The sequence below is a fragment of the Gavialis gangeticus genome, unplaced genomic scaffold (genome assembly GCF_001723915.1).
Source record: "Gavialis gangeticus isolate Ggan-Ray unplaced genomic scaffold, GavGan_comp1, whole genome shotgun sequence".
Lineage (NCBI taxonomy): Eukaryota > Metazoa > Chordata > Crocodylia > Gavialidae > Gavialis > Gavialis gangeticus.
In genome coordinates this window covers 67,487,246-67,503,331 of record NW_017729030.1, presented here as the reverse complement: position 1 = coordinate 67,503,331, position 16,086 = coordinate 67,487,246, and the positions used below count along the sequence as shown (strand labels likewise).

The window sequence follows — 16,086 nt, the reverse complement described above, 5'->3', positions numbered from 1 at the left end:
ATTTTGAAACTGGTTTACGTGCACTGAATGTCTGTTCTGTTACAGGTTTAAACCAGTTTCTGATCACTTAAATTGGTTTATGTGTAATGTCTGTCCCTAGCCAAATTGAGAGGTTACAGTCAGGATGTTTTGTTCTATAAGCTATTTAATGTCTATGCCTTAGCCCGAGGGCTGCTTTTATTCCTACCTGCTTCCCAAAGGGACATAGTCACTTGAATTTCAAAGCTGCTGAGCATTGTCAGTTCCAATAAATCCACTGAGCATGTATGGAGCTTAGCTATCACAACATAGGGAGCCCATACACATGCAGCCTACTCCGATGCACTATAATTACAGCATGTCAGAGCAGACTCAATTAATCAAGTCTGCTGGAGCATGGTCATTACCGTGCTCATCATTCAATGAGTTTTCATTAAAGTGCCCCTGCCACAGTTTTTCAGTGCAGGGACATCGATACACATAGCTCTCTTGACACTTTAATTGGAGTGGCTCTCAGAGCCGCTCTAATTGAAGTGCGCCCCCCTTCCACACACACACACACACACACACACACACACTCTCCCAGAGCACGTGTATAAATGTCCATAGTTTCTACACAGGAACTGAAGCTGCCATACTAGGAAATGCAGCTATTTCAGGTACTAAACCACTCTCTGCAGCTACTGCATTCGGTGACCTACCCCTGGTGTCAGGGCCAAGCCAGTTGCTAATAGGGCTGTGTGAAATGTCATCAGCTGTTTTGTTACAACTATGTTTTGACTTGTTTTGAGCTTGAAACAGTGAAATTGAAATGAAATGAAGGGTTTCAAAACAGCCTCAAAACGAAATGAGGGCAGTCAAAATGTTTTGAAAGTTTCAAAATGTTTCAAGTGTCAAAGCTGAAGCTGGGCTTGCCTGGAGGGAAACAGAAAGTAAGGAGAGGGAGGGGGAAGATGAGGGAAGGACTGCTCTGACATTGACTGTGTAGCTGGCCAGTGACTGTGATCCTTCCCTGAGGTCCCTTCCAATCCCAGTGCTCTGGGGGAGGGGTGGAAAAACAGCATAAAAGGCAGCATTGTTTGAACTGGCCTGCTTTCTGTCTTGGGGTCAGTTACTGAGCTATCTAGCAGAAGCTCAGGAGTGTTAGAGGCTACTATTACCATTGATTGGATTTCCTACTTGCTAGCCTAGCAAGTGGGATTCCACAATACCTTTTGCTTTCTTCCTAGACCCTTTTATTTTGAGGGTTTTGCCTTAACACACGCATGAGAGCCATGGGACTCTTCTGCCTGGAAAAGTGCAGGCTCAAGGGGGACCTGGTGGCTGCCTTTAAGTATGTAAGGGGTGTACATCAGGATCTGGGAGAACATCTGTTCACCAGAGCGCCCCAAGGTAAAACAGGGACCAATGGTCATAAACTCCTCTAAGACCATTTCAGGCCAGACATAAGAAAAAATGTCTTTACTGTCTGAGCTCCCAAGACCTGAAATAGACTCCCTCCAGAAGTGGTGCAGGCACCTACTCTGGACTCTTTCAAGAAATGTTTGGATGCTTATCTTGCTGGGATCCTTTGACCCTAGCTGACTTCCTGCCCCTGGGGCAGGGGGCTGGACTTGATGATCTTTGAGGTCCCTTCCAGCCCTAACGTCTATGAATCTATGAATCTATGTGACATGTGTTTTGCTTGTCAGCAGCTTGAGGTGCAGTTTACCAGAAACCCTGCACCTATCTCCTTGAAATCTGGCAGGCTTTGCGGCCTCAGTAAGAGCTACCATGCCTGCAGTTTTTACCCCACTGTGCCTTAACACACACACATGAACCTGAGTTTTGCTTTCAAGAATTTGAGGTGCAGTTTCCCAGAAACCTCTGCACCTGTCTCCTTGAAACTTGGCAGACTTTGTAGCCTCAGAAGGTGCTACCATCCCAGCAAGTTTCATCCAAATCAGGCACGAAATAACAAAGTTATAGGCAGTTTCATGCTTTCCCATTATAGCCTATGGGTGAAACATCGAAACAGTGTCAAAACAGCGAAACAGTTTTGAGGAAACGAAACAGAACAGTGCTGTTGAAATGAAACTTGAAATGAAACACTGTCCCATCGAAATGGCGAAACTGAAGTCAAAATGAAATGGTGCTGTTTTGCACAGCCCTATTTGCTATCCCTCCCAGTCTCAGAAGGATTCCATCCATGGAAAGATGAAAATTACGAGTTTAAGCCTTCTCAGCTCTAGTAAAAGAGGAGCATAGAAAGAACCTCCCAATAATTTAAAACCTTCCTGCTGTTCCCCCCTACCCCCCCCACCCTATTCTGACACTAGTCAGTTTGGACGTGATTAGGTCCTTCCCTCCCATTAACGATGCCTAAATACACTGATTTTGGCACAGATTTCCAACAGCCACAACAGCAGTTCCTCAAACAACGCACACAGACATCTGACCCTGCTAATGCTTTGTGTCCCTTTACAAGCACCACTCTCACCTGCTAAACTAGCTACATCTGCAGTGAAGCTTTAAAGACTTCCTGAAGCTATATCAAAACACTGTTATGATTTTCTCCCCCTCCTGCCCACTTCCCAATATATACATACACATCTCCTTTCTGACTTGTCAGTTTAGTTTTCTCACAGCAAACAAAATGTTTCTGGTTTCTAGGAAGATTGCCAGGGTGTAGCCTTTAATTCCATAAAAAGAAATTAAATGGGAAAAAGAGACAGATTAAATTCCACCCCCCTGAGAAGCCTCTCCTATTCTTCTCCCTTTCGTTTTGTGGCACCTTCATTTATTATAGTTTTCTAGTGCTTTGGGTGGGATGGACCTCCCTGGTTCCCTTGATATGCACTGTGCTTCCTCCTCTCTCTTCCCCTAACACTCAATGAAAAAGAAGAGACACATTGCAATGTTAAACAATTCCTTCTCGTGAACTGTAATGACTGTGCAGACAGGACACAGAGTAAGGCCCAAATATGGGTTTTCATCTCTTCGTCTAAGAACTAAATATCTTGCTTCTGAGATCATTTATAAGTTAATATGTGCCTCTCTCTCAAACAGTACTTTTTTCCCTTCTCTCACTCTCCTCCAGTTCATCAACAAGTGATCTCTCTGGCTATGATCATGTCTATCTGAGGAGAAGCCCTGACCAGTACAGCTCAAGGGGTAGCATGGAGAGCTTGGACCATACCCCCTCTGGATATCACCCTGACCACCTCTCACCAGCCAAATCGATCAGTAGCACTGACCAGCTCTCCCACCTCCACTGCAAAAGGGACTCTGCCTACAGCTCCTTCTCTACCAGCTCCAGCATCCCTGAGTATGCAGCACCTTCCTTCTTCAAGGAGCGCTCCTGCTCTGTTGACAATGTACATTCCCAAGGTAGCCAGCAGGAGGGAATGAGGCAGGCTGACATCAGGTACATCAAGACTGTCTATGACACCCAGCTAGGGGTCTCTCAGGAGTATGAGGTGAAGTCTTCTGCACTGCTTCCAATCTGCAAAGCCCAGGCACAGACAGAAGGCCGTAGCTACAGCAAGCTGCATGGCTATGGCCGAAGCAGTGGGGTCCCCTTCTTGAGCCAGCAAAGCCAGAGCTTCTCTGACAGCGAGAGCCATCACTTGAAGGACCCCCCCCTACCACCCACTCGTAGTGACAGCTATGCAGCAATAAGGCACCACGAGAGGCCTGGTTCCTGGTCTACCCTTGATCAAAGTAAGCCTTGTCATACTCAGCCGAAAGGGGCTTGGCCTCCATCTGTCTCTCAGGGGCAAGGGCAGCCACTGAAGCCCATGTTTGTGGAAGGACATCTGCACACTGTGGTAGAAAAAAGCCCTGAGAGCAGCCCCACAGTGAAGCCCAAGCAGAGCTACACACTAGCTGTCCAGCCTGGGCAGCCTCTGCTTCCTACTGGCATCTACCTGGTACCTTCACCTGAGCCACACTTTGCCGAGGTGCCTCTGCCATCTGCAAGCAATAACGGGATGCTTTATCCAGCTCTGGCCAAAGAGAGTGGATATGCTCCTCCTCTACCCATCTTGCATAAAAAAGTCATGGTCCACAGCCATGCCAGCTTTGATGAGAATGGGAACCAAAGCATTGCAAATAGATCTGCTGCCTTCCGTCAGTCAGACCATGTGCCTCCTGCTGCAGAGAAAAAGCAGGAAGCAACAAAATTTGTTCAGAGCAAACCTCACAGTATGGCCATTCCTCAAGTCTACTCATCCTCTCCAAGAAAGGATGACCCAGGTTCCCCTTCTATGATATCACATGGCATCCAAGAAAGCACAAGCCATGTACAGTGCTCAAGCTATAATTTGCAATTGCTACAGGCCCACCTGAGAGATACCAGTGACAGAAAAGCCCTTTACCAACCCAAGGAGTACTGGGTGACTGAGTCCCAGGACATAAATGCCAACCTGCAGAAAAATGAGAGGGATGCTGCAACCCACAACCAGTGGAACTACAGCCAGACCAAGTATCATGGCTCCCTATCCTCACAAAATATCCCAGAGAATTCCTGGAGGCAAAACAGCTGGGAGCTAAAGGAGACCCAGCAATGTGAGGGTTATTCTGATACCAAACTCTCCTGGAAAAACAGCAAAAAGGAGAAAAAGAATCACAGAGGGCTAATGACTGACCAATGGAATGACTCAGACAAACAGGCCATTACAAGGCAAGAGAATGAAATTTCCAGTGCAGCCCCCTTCCACAATGCTGAGCCAAAGTACAAGGAGCCGCCTTCTCCTCTGTACCCAAAGACCTGTGATGTCAGCAGAAGCTGTATGAGCAGCACCCAAAGCTTTCAGTATGGGACACCAGATACCAGCAATGCCCATTGCTCTGTTCTGGAGACGGTCAGCAAGTTTGAGCAACGTAGACAAAAGAGTCACAGGTCCCAAAGCTTAGGCCTGCCTAGATTTGGCCATAATTATGGGCCAAACAGGCACATTCCATCATCCAGCACTAGGTACTCTCTTAACAGCATTGAAGACATACATAATAAGTTTAATACGCAAGAGCATGGGCAGCCATCTAATGAACAGAGCAAGATTTCCTGCCAGCAGCACGCACGTAGGAGTGGAGACAGGACACCTGAAGAGGCAAATTTGCAACCTGTGGAGCAAATGGTGACAGAGGTGAAGCAGCTGAGGCAGAGTGAGTGCTACAGCCTGTATCCCGAGGACAAGACTCAGAAATGGGCAACTCGGCTAACCAGGAGCAAAAGCACATTCCAGCTGCCAGATGAACCTAAAAAAGAAATCGTTTGGCAGGAAAACATCCAAGACACCCATGGTTCACAACTGGATACCCTGTTCAATAGGGCCTACAGAAACAGTATCAAAGATGCTCAGTCTAAGGTCCTGAGAGCCACATCTTTTAGGCGTATCACCCCCCCCTTTGGGATCAAGCCCAAGAAGACTGTTCAGAGGCCAGCCTCAGCCCAGACTGGATTAAGGACCACCACAACATCCCCTCATACCCCCAAGGAGAGGCACAGCGTCACTCCCACAGAGACGAGCATCACCATTGTGCGCTACACCCACAAAGAGAACCATGCTGGGCGTCAGCCCCTGTCCCGTATTGGAGGCAGAAAGCGGTTGACAGCTGAGCAGAAGAGATCCTACTCTGAGCCAGAGAAAATGAATGAAGTGGGTGTCTCAGACAGTGAGTCCTTGCCGTTTTCCCTCCAGAAAAAATGCCTTCGTTTCATCTTCCCAAAAAATACAGTGGCTGATCGATGCAAAATTTTTGAGAGAGAGAATAAGGTTAGCTCCACCATAAACCTCTCCAGACCAGAGCTCAAACAGCTCCAACAGAATGCTCTGGTGGAATACATTGAACGCAAGACTGGGAAGCGGACTTCTTCTCAGGATGTGGGACTCCTGAGAGAGCACTCGCAAAGCTTATTCCTTCAGGCTGGTGGCCCAGACAGCCAGAGCCTCTCCTCTGCATCCAGCATGAATTCCCTCCAGGATCAGAGCCTTTATCACCAGAGGGAGTCACTTGAGGGGGTCTCTAGAATTGGCCAGGTTTCTGCCACCCTTCCTCCTGGGCTTATGGGTTGTTTTGATCTGAACGGGTTTGAGCAAAAGAAGGGGCCCTATAAGAGCAGCAGCAGTTCCTTTCCAAGGCAGTTTCAAAGGGACAGATCCCGAGATTACAGAGGGAAAACAGAGCTCAGCAAAGGCACCCAGACAGACCAGCAAGATATACACAGCTCACCCCGCTATGTGAAGCAGGAGCGGGACTTTGAAATGCCCTCACCAGCCATGAAATCTGGGAAATCTGTGTCTGCAGAAGACTTGCTCAGTAGGTCTGATAACCACACCGTTGCTGTGCATGTGCGCTCCAGGTCTTCTCCCACGGCAGATAAGAAACAACAGGTATGTACAGCACCTTGCTGATGTTGTCAGGCAAGACAACCCATGGGGCCAGAGCTATTCTAGCAATAGGCCAATGCTCAGTCATACTGATTGCTTCACTGCTTAAAAGGAAGATAAATGTGTGCTGAAATATGAACCATATGTTCTGTTTAAATGAGGGTGATGACATTTTAAACTCCAGCTGGTTGGATTTCTTAACAAGACCCTTGTTGCCTTAAATTGCACAAGCCACCAGGGACCCCAGACTACAGCAGAACAGGAATGCTGAGCCCAATCCAGGCTCTTTTCACTGAGAAGAAAGGGCTTAGCAGATATTACATTCTCCCTTTAACTGCAGGACATCCATTCTCATGCTCCCTCCACCTCTCCCCGCAAAAACACTATGGAGATGAATTTAGGCCACTGTTTTCAACATCTGCTCAGTGGCTATGTCACACAGGAAATTCAGGTGGCAGTAAGCAATAGATGCTAAGCAAGCTAAGGTTATGAGAGCCAATGATAGATTCTAAACAAGCAAGGTCTTGGGTCAGCTCCTGAACTGGCATAAATTGGTGTAGCTTCATTGACATAACTGAAGATTTATATCCGTACAGAGCTTCCCCCACTTGTTTTACCACAGGGATCCCTTCATAGCCGTAGAGCCAGTAGCATGACTAGGATGGAGCAAAGGGTATCAGCACCGGGCACCGATGTTGAGGGGGTAACAGAATGATGGCCCTTGGGGAGTCCACACCCCAGCAGCCACAGGAAGGCAGAGAGAGAGAGAGAGCGCACATGTGGGAGTCAGAATGCATAAAATGAAAGCATGATTGTCCGTATTTGTTGTCCAAATGTTTCCTGACTGGCCATACAGTATTTGGTTCTTAAGGGACAGCAAGAACTCATCTTTTATGGTTAGAAGTTCTGCCAGATTAAATTAAATTGTCCAGGTGGGAAAGTAGAGTACTAAATAGAAATGCAATTGGTAGGAGCACCTCTGAACTCCACCAAGAGGGAGGGCCTGTCTTTACTTAGAGCCATCATACACTTCATTATGAATACTGTGCCATGAAGATCATCAGATGCTTCCATACATTTTTATAGAGAACAAAGAAAAGCAGCACCTGAATATCAGCTGGCCTCTAAAATATGTTTCATAGCAAGTACCAGCATATTGTGTGTGTTGGGGTTGGGGTTGGGAGGGTAGAGAACTGAAACCATGCATCTATCTCCATAACATTGCTACTAGGTTTGTTTTGTGAAACCTCTTTTATTCTCTCAGAGGGCATTCCTTTAGGAAAGAATCCTTGTGAAAGCCAAGACAGGAATTTGTTCTGCCTACCAGAGTAGCTCAGATCAGGAACCAGATGGGAAAATATGCTTTCCACACCTGTAAAAGATACTTCACAATGACAGTCTGAACAATACTTGTGCCCGGTTCCTGTTTAAGAAGTCTTTAGTCTCTGTCAGGGGCACAAGTTGTAAGCAGACTGAGACCTTTTATTATTTTCTTCCTGTTGGCTTCTTTTTTCTTTTCCCTGCATTCTTTAGCCAAATTAAAGACACCATATGGTGTGACTGGAGGAGCAGACTCTGGGTTGACAAACACCTCTTCAGACATTCTTCTGTGACTTTGAGGAAGTCTCTGACATACAAGTTTAAGTCTATATCTCTGCAGGAAAGCACATAGGGTTACATTTTCAAAAGTGCCTTAAGCCTTATTTTCAAAAGTAGCTTTTGGTTTTCACTTCTGCAAGTAGGACTTAGTCCCTCAGGCAGGTAGGCACATGTGTAAATTTTACTCTGAGACTCCAATTCAGGAAAGCATTCTTCTTTTTTAAGTTAAAGCACATGCTTAAATCCAGTAGAACATAAAGTAAGCATCTAGTTAAAATTGGATATGTGCTTCACTGCTTTCCTGAATTGGGAGACTTTTAGAAATGAATACAAGCACCCACAATACAGAACCAAAACTTTAAAAGAGGGGAAGGGAAAACATAAAGGAGCAAGCTGAATTTGTTTTAACCAGCTTGGCTCCTCTCTGAAAAAAATGTTTATTTCTATTCCAGCGGCACATTTCTCTGGCTCATCGTATACTTTGCAGGGCTTTGCAAGCTGTATAGACTGTTTTCTCCAGACAGAATATGAATCATGCTGCAATGTCACTGGAGGAATTTGTTTAAAGAACCAGGAAAATTGATAGCTGTGTGGAATTATTAGCCATCTGTCTACAGCATACATTTCCTGCCTTCCTCTCCTCAGCTTTTTCAGCCTGTCTCAGCCTGCATATCTCTCAGCCCCCTGACTTCCAAACTGAGATCAGTTTTCCCCTGCCTGAATAACAACAGGCCTACATCAGAAAGCAAACCAAAACAAGAGAACAGATGGGAATGGAGGGCTCTGAATTCAAGGCGTCATCTGCACATGGAAGGAGTACACATGAAGCTCTTCCAAATAATGCATAGTTTGCTTTTATGTCTGATAACAGGCTTGGGAGTAGTAAGGGCTAGATTTTGAAGGGAATGCAGGATGAAATTGTTCAGTGTTAACATCACAGTTGGGGCTGGATTTTTAAATCTTGCTTAGCAGTGCAAAGCTCTCATCTTGACACTGCACCATATTTTCAAAAGAGCTCAGCTTTCTTGACACTCTGAAATGATGGTCAGGTTCTTGTAATATGCTCAGAATCCAGCAGCTCCCACTGGTACCCTGGGCCAAGTTCCCAAAACAACTGAAAAACTAAGACACTTTTAAAATACAGCCACATACTTGGGTGACTAAAGTACTGAACAGTTTTGTATATTCAGGCTACTCAGAAATAGACTCAGAAAGGACAGGTGTAGATTTTTTGCATTGGTCCAATAGTAATGACACAGTGGCACATCACGCTAGATTCTGATGAAGGGTTGGTAAGGCCTCATCAGAGAGAGATGATTGACCTGCAACACTGCCATTACTCCTGGTAGTGGAGCAGCAGGAATGATCCTATTCCCATATAAATATGGCCAAAGTTTCTGTTGCTTGTCATAAGATCTGGGGCTGTACTGACACATCCTGTCTGGCCATCAGAGGAAGTGTGTGAAGGGAGGACAGTGGTGTGACAATCATGTCATGGTTAGAGACACTTAAGGACTCAGGGCAATATTCAGCTCTGGTTTGCACAGACTTGTGCTGAAGTAAACTAGGCTGCAGAGTGCCCAGCCAAGAAAGCCATTAGAATGACCTCTTCCCTGGGAGACCAGTGGGGGGCCAGGACAGAGTGCAAAGGAAGTGAGGGGGATGACTGCTTAATGGCATTTCTAAAAGCACCTTCAATAATTCCCATGAGTGGAATATGAGTCATCACCCCTGTGTGGAGCCTCTTGGGGAAAATGCTTGTAGGTATGCTGCCCAGCTGTTGTGTGTCAGCTGGGATGAATCTGTTGGGTTGAATTTCATCTATGTTCCCTGATGTTACTCCAACCATGAGGCCATCTTTCCTTTCTTTACTGTACGTCTAGAAATTACACAAAATAATCCTTGACTAAAAAGCTCCCAGATTTTGTTCTGCTTGCTGCTAACTTTGCTTCTTTTTGGCTTCAGGACTTTCTGGTATGGGAAAGCAGTGAATTTGGCCATGAGGTGGAAGATCCTCTCTATGTGGTCAGTGCAGGAGCCAGGTAGGTTGCTGCTTGTCTCACTGTAACGATGAGGTTCAAGTGGTGCTAACGCCATTATTTCTGGCAGCATTTTCAATGCATCATCTGTATAGATATATGCAGTGTTAAGAGCTACACAGATCATATGCCCTGGGTGCAGTAACAGAAAATATTTTTGAGTGCCTGGCAGAACTAGGTGGTCTATGCTGGTAAGCATAAAAATTAGTTCAAGGTAAGCCCTGCCTCTCAAATCCCCTTTTCTAACACATATTCCTATGCATAAAGCATTTGTTAACTTCTGCTCAGGTCTGTTTGACCTACAGGCTTGTGTTGCCACAGCTGAAAGAGATGGGAGAAAAAAATGTGGCAGTGTTTCTATTTGCTTACTTGGTCCTGATCAAGCATGGTACTGACCCTTATCCACATCCACTACAGTGTCTTATCCACATCTGCTACAGGTGTCAAGTATCTTGCTGAACTGTGGACTTAGCACTTAGGGTTTCCTGGTTTCACAATCAGGATCTTTCATGATTGAAAATTCATGTGGGAAGGGACCTCAGGAGGTCTTCTAGTCCAACGCCCTGCTCAAAGCAGGACCAACCCCAACTAGATCATCCCAGCCAGGGCTTTGTTGAGCCAGGTCTTAAAAACCTTCAAAGATGGAGATTCCACCACCTCTCTGGCTAGCCTGTTCTAGTGCTTCATCACCCTTTTAGTGAGAAATTTTTTCCTAATATCCACCTTGAACCTCTCCTGCTGCAACTTGAGACCATTACTCCTTGTTCCATCACCTGTCATCACTGAAAACAGTCTAGCTCCATTGTCTTTGGAACTACCCTTCAGGTAGTTAAAGGCTGCTATCAAATTCTCCCTCAGTCCTTCTTCAAACTAAATATACCCAATTCCCTCAGCTTCTCCTTACAAATCATGTGCCCCAGCCCACAAACCATTTTTGTTGCTCTCCACTGAACTATCTCCAACTTGTCCACATTCTTTCTATAGTAGGGGGCCCAAAACTAGACACAGTACTCCAGATGTGGCCTCATCAGTGCAGAATAGAAGGGAATAACCACTTCTCCCAATCTGCTGACAGTGCTTCTACTAATGCCACCCAGTATGCTGTTAGCCTTCTTGGCAACAAGGGCACACTACTGACTCATATCCATCTTATTGTCCACTGTTACCTCCAGGTCCTTTTCTGCAGAGCTGCTACTTAGCCAGTCAGTCCTCAAGCTGTAGCAGTGCATGGGATTCTTCCATCCTGAATGCAGGACTTTGCAGTTGTCCTTGTTGAACCTCATGAGATTTATTTCAGCCCAATCCTCCAATTTCTTGAGGTCTCTCTAAATCCTAGCCCTACACTCCGGTATATCTACTACACCCCCCAGCTTGGTGTCATCTGCAAACTTGTTGAGGATGCAATCCATCCCATCTTCCAATTCATTAATGAAGATATTGAACAAAACCAGCCCCAGGGTTTACCTGTGGGGCACTCCACTTGATACTGGCTGCCAGCTAGACATTGAGCCCTTGATTACTACCCACTGAGCCCAGCAATCCAGCCAGCTCTCTAGTCACCTTACAGTGCATTAATCCAACCCATATTTCCTTAGCTTGCTTGCAACAATGCTGTGGGAGACAGTATAAAAATCCTTGCTAAAATCAAGGTATACTATGTCCATTGCTTTCCCTGCATCCACAGAGCCAGTCATCTCATTATAGAGAGGTTTTGGACCTGGCTCTGGAGAGAGATGCACGGGCAGAAGCCCATCATTCCCCCATTGAGCTTGGGATCCCTAGGAACTCCAGCACACACCTGGCAAACCCCAACCCAGACCCCACAGCACTGCCGGGAGATAGGTGGGGCCTGAAGTGGGTGGGTGCTAGGCAGCTGAGAGGAGCTAAGGAGGGTCACGCCCCCCCATCTCCTACTTGGCCGAGCCCCCAAGTAGGGGCTTCTGCTTGGCTCTCCCCCCCATAGTGAAGGACTGGGGAAGGGTAGGGTACTTACCTGCCCCCTTCTCCAGCGGGACAGGGACGCCCAGCCACCAAGGGTGGTACAGTGCCAGCAGCAGGCCCTACTGTGCATGTGCAGAGTTTAAAAGTGCCCACCAATGGCAGAAGCTGTAGTTTGGACCTGGCTCTGGGGAGAAATGCACAGGTGGAAGCCCATCACACACCTGTTGAGCCCAGGACCCCTAGGACTCCAGCACACACCCAGTGGACCCCAACCCAGACCCCCAGCATTGCAGAGAGCCACACAACTGGAGCCTTGTGAACAGAGTATGCAAACAGACATGCTCTAGGCCTGGTGCATGAGTTAGCATGGGAGTTCGTGCAGGAGGGTGTGCAGGAGGGGCACGAGGCTCTAGGCGGTGAGCCTCAAGAGAAAGGTCAGCACAGCAGTAGCCCGGACTATTACCTGTGCTATGGTGGCGGGGACATGTTGCACCAAGAAATTCGTCCCTGCAGCTGGACCCGCCCCGCCCCCCACTCTGGTACCCCTGAGACCTCCATCCAAAAAAAGCCTATGGTTCTGGCCTCTATCCAAATGGATACTGAGGTCCCTGCCCGCACCTGGGCATAACCCATGGTCCCAGCCTGCACCCAGATGGAGCCCCTAGCCACCGGCAGTGGAAGCTGCCTAGCATGGATGCAGACAGCTGGGTTAGGAGCACTGACATCTTCCCTTGTGGAGTGTGCTCAATGATGGAGCCCCTGGAATGCCAGATTAGAGAGCTCCAGGCAGTGATGCAGAGGCTGCACACCATTGGGGAGGTAGAACAGGAACTGGACACCTACTACCAGGCTCTCCACCAGAAGAACAAAGTAGAAAGAGTAAGGAGGGCTGGCAACACCAGGGCAGAAATGAAGAGCCACCATGAAGTCCAGCCAGGGGTTGCCTGGACGAAGCAAGCACTGCACCAGGGTTACCACTCCCCTGGAGATGTGTATCCAATTTGAACCCCATACAGCACTAGAGCCAGTCAAGCCACTGGCTCCAGCATGTAGCGACGGAGGGCCAGCAGCAGTCACACCCAGGAGAAGGTGCAGAGTAATCATGGTGGGTGACTTCCTCTTGAGGGGGACAGAGGGAGTGATCTGTCACCCTGACCCCTTAGCCTGTGAGGTGTACTGCCTTCCATGGGGTCATGTCCAGGATGTAACCGAGGACCTCCAAACTCATCTGGCCCTCTAACCACCACCCCATGCTACTCATCCACGTAGACATGAATAACACAGCTTGGAACAATCCTGAGGGCTCTAGGGGCCGGGCTCAAGGGTCTGAGGGGACAGGTAGTTTGTTCCTTGATCCTCTTGGTTACGGGTCATGGGCATTGGAGGGAGAGAGTCCAGAGGAGAGCCACCTGCATGATCAAAGGCCAAGAGAGAAAGCCTTATGAGGAGAGACATGGAACTCTTCAGCTTGGAGAAGAGATGGCTCAGGGGGGACTTGGTGGCAGCTTGTAAGTACATAAGGTGGGGATGCACCAGGCTCTGGGAGAACAGTTATTCATCAGGGCTCCCCAAGTGATAACAAGGTCTAATGGCCATGAACTTTTAGAAGGCTGATTTAAACTAGACATAAGGAAAAACTTCTTTACTGTCCGAGCGTCCAGGGTCTGGAACAGACTCCCTCAGAGGTGGTGCAAGCACCTACTCTGAACTCTTTCAAAAGGCATTTGGATGCTTATCCTGCTGGGATCATTTGATCCCACTTCCTGCCTGTGGCAGAGGGGCTTGACTCAAGGATCTCGTAAGGTCCCTTCCAGCCATCTATGAAGGCAATCAGGCTGGTCAGGCATGAGTTGCTCTTCCTGAATCCATGCTGACTGTTCCTAATCACATTCTTCTCCTCCAAGTGCTTACAATTTGATTCTTTGAGGACCTGCTTCATGATTTTTCCAGAGACTGAGGTGAGACTGACTGGTCTGTAGTTCCCTGGATCCTTCTTCTTCCCTTTCTTAATTATGGACACTATGTTTGCCGTTTTTTAATCAGCTGGGACCTTAACTGATCACCATGAGTTTTCCAAGATGATGGCCAATGGCTCTGCAATCACCCTCAGCATCCTTGGATACATTGCATCCAGCCCCATGGACTTGTACGTGTCCAACTTTTCTAAATAGCCCCTAGTTCTTTCACCACTGAGGGCTGCTCACCTTCTCCCCAAACTGTGCTGCCCAGTGCAGTAGTCTGGGAGCTGACCATACCTCGGTTTTCACAGGCAAAAAAGGCATTGAGTACTACAGCCTTTTCCTCATCATCTGTCACTATGTTGCTTCCCCCATTCAGTAAAGAACCTACACTTTCCCTGACCTTTCTCTTGTTGCTAACATCCTTGTAAACACCCTTCTTGTTACCCTTCATGTCTCTTGCTAGCTGCAACTCCAATTGCTCTTTAGCCTTCCTGGCTTCATCCCTGCATGCCCAAGCATTATTCTTATACTACTCCCAGGTTGTTTGTCCAAGTCTCCACGTCTTATAAGCTTCCTTTCTGTGTTTAAGCTCACTGAAGAGTTCTCTGCTAAGCCAAGCTGATCAGTTGCCACATTTGCTATTCTTCCTGCACATCAGGATGGTTTGTTCCTGTGCGCTCAGTAAGGTTTCTTGAAAATACAACCGGCTCCCCTGTACTCCTTTCCCACCTCAGACTGCCCTACCAGTGGATCCTGCCCATCAGTTTCCTGAGGGAATCAAAGTCTGCTTTTCTGAAGTCCAAGGTCCATACTCTGCAGCCCTCCTTTCCTCCTTTTGTCAGGATCCTGAACACAATCATCTCATGGTTACTGCTGCCCAGCTTGCCATCCATTTCTACATTCCCCACCAATTCTTCCCTGTTTGTGAGCAGCAGGTCAAGAAGAGCATGGTCCCTAGTTAGCCACTCCAGCACTTGCAGCAGGAAGATGTCTCCAGTGCTCTCCAAAAACTTCCTGGATTACCTGTGCACTGCTGTATTGCCCTCCCAGCGGATGTTAGGGTGATTGAAGTCCCACGTGAGAACCAGGGCCTGTGATCAGGAAACTTCCATTAGTTGTCTAAAGAAAATCATACCCAGTGTTTGACTCTTTCAAGACTAGGTATTGTGAATTATCTATGTTTAGAAATCTGTTAGGCATCTATCTCAAAAATTGGGCTAAGTCCCTTGTTACATGGTACACTGACCCATACAAATGTTGATCAGTGTTAGTGCTAGCTGGAGTTTGCAGCAGTCACATGTCCAGGCCAGCAGGGACCTGGAGGACTGAAAGGTAAGAATCCCCCTTTCCTGCAATCTGGGCTTGCCACCAGGGCTCCCCCAATTTCTCCCCACCCCCAGGGCTCCCTCTTATCCAAAGGGAGAAAATATTATTGGGGGGGCTGAGTACACTCACACACACACCCCAACCACCCAGCAGGTAAGTCTGTGGAGGGGAAGGGGTGGAGGAAGAGGGAAGGGGCATGGGGGTGCAGATCGAGGCCCCCACAGTGAGGGAGGGAGTGGGACAGGGGCTGGGGTGAATGGGGTCCCAAGGCTGGGGCAGGTTGTGGGGCAGTTGGAGCCCAGGCAGCTCATCCAGGGGCATGGGTGGGGGGGAGGGAGGAGCTCCTGCTGCTGTGCTCACCTCAGGGGAGGCAAAGGGGGCATGTGGCCCCTGGATTTGTACACGGGGTGGGGGCAGCCTGCTGCTACAGGCTTGGGCTCTGTGCCCTGCTGGCGCTGCCTCAGGAGCTGCATGCAAGGCCGTGTGCCTGCCACTGCCAGATGGACAGAGAATGCAATGAAACCCAGCGGTGGCAGGCACTGGATGTCACATGGCTTTTGCGGCAACAGCTTTGGGGCACAGAGCTGCAGCCCACAGTGGCAGCCTGCCTCCACCCTGCGCACAAATCTAGGGGGCACATGTCCCCCATGCCTCCCCCAGGATGTGCACAGCAGCGGGAGCCCCCCAGCAACCTTGGACAAGCTACCCAGGCTCCAGCTGTCCCATGACCCACCCTGGGGCCTCATTCACCCCAGCCCCTGCATGATTGTGAGGAGGCAGTGATATGGCAGTGCCCTGCCTCTGCCCATTCTGTTGCCCTTCGCTCCCAAACCACAGTCCCCCCAGCCCTGTTGCCGTCCCTCACCCCTG

The 16,086-nt window shown here is 48.2% G+C and overlaps 1 protein-coding gene across 2 annotated transcripts in view; it reads left to right on the top strand.

The window, feature by feature from the left end:
* Positions 1 to 16,086, top strand: part of SHROOM3 (shroom family member 3) — a 136,923-nt gene that overhangs the window by 97,962 nt on the left and 22,875 nt on the right. For both annotated transcript variants that reach the window (XM_019522319.1, XM_019522318.1), the window contains 2 exons: positions 3,059 to 6,353; positions 9,915 to 9,991. In XM_019522319.1, coding sequence (XP_019377864.1) covers positions 3,059 to 6,353; positions 9,915 to 9,991 — 3,372 coding nt within the window. The remainder of the gene's footprint in view (positions 1 to 3,058; positions 6,354 to 9,914; positions 9,992 to 16,086) is intronic.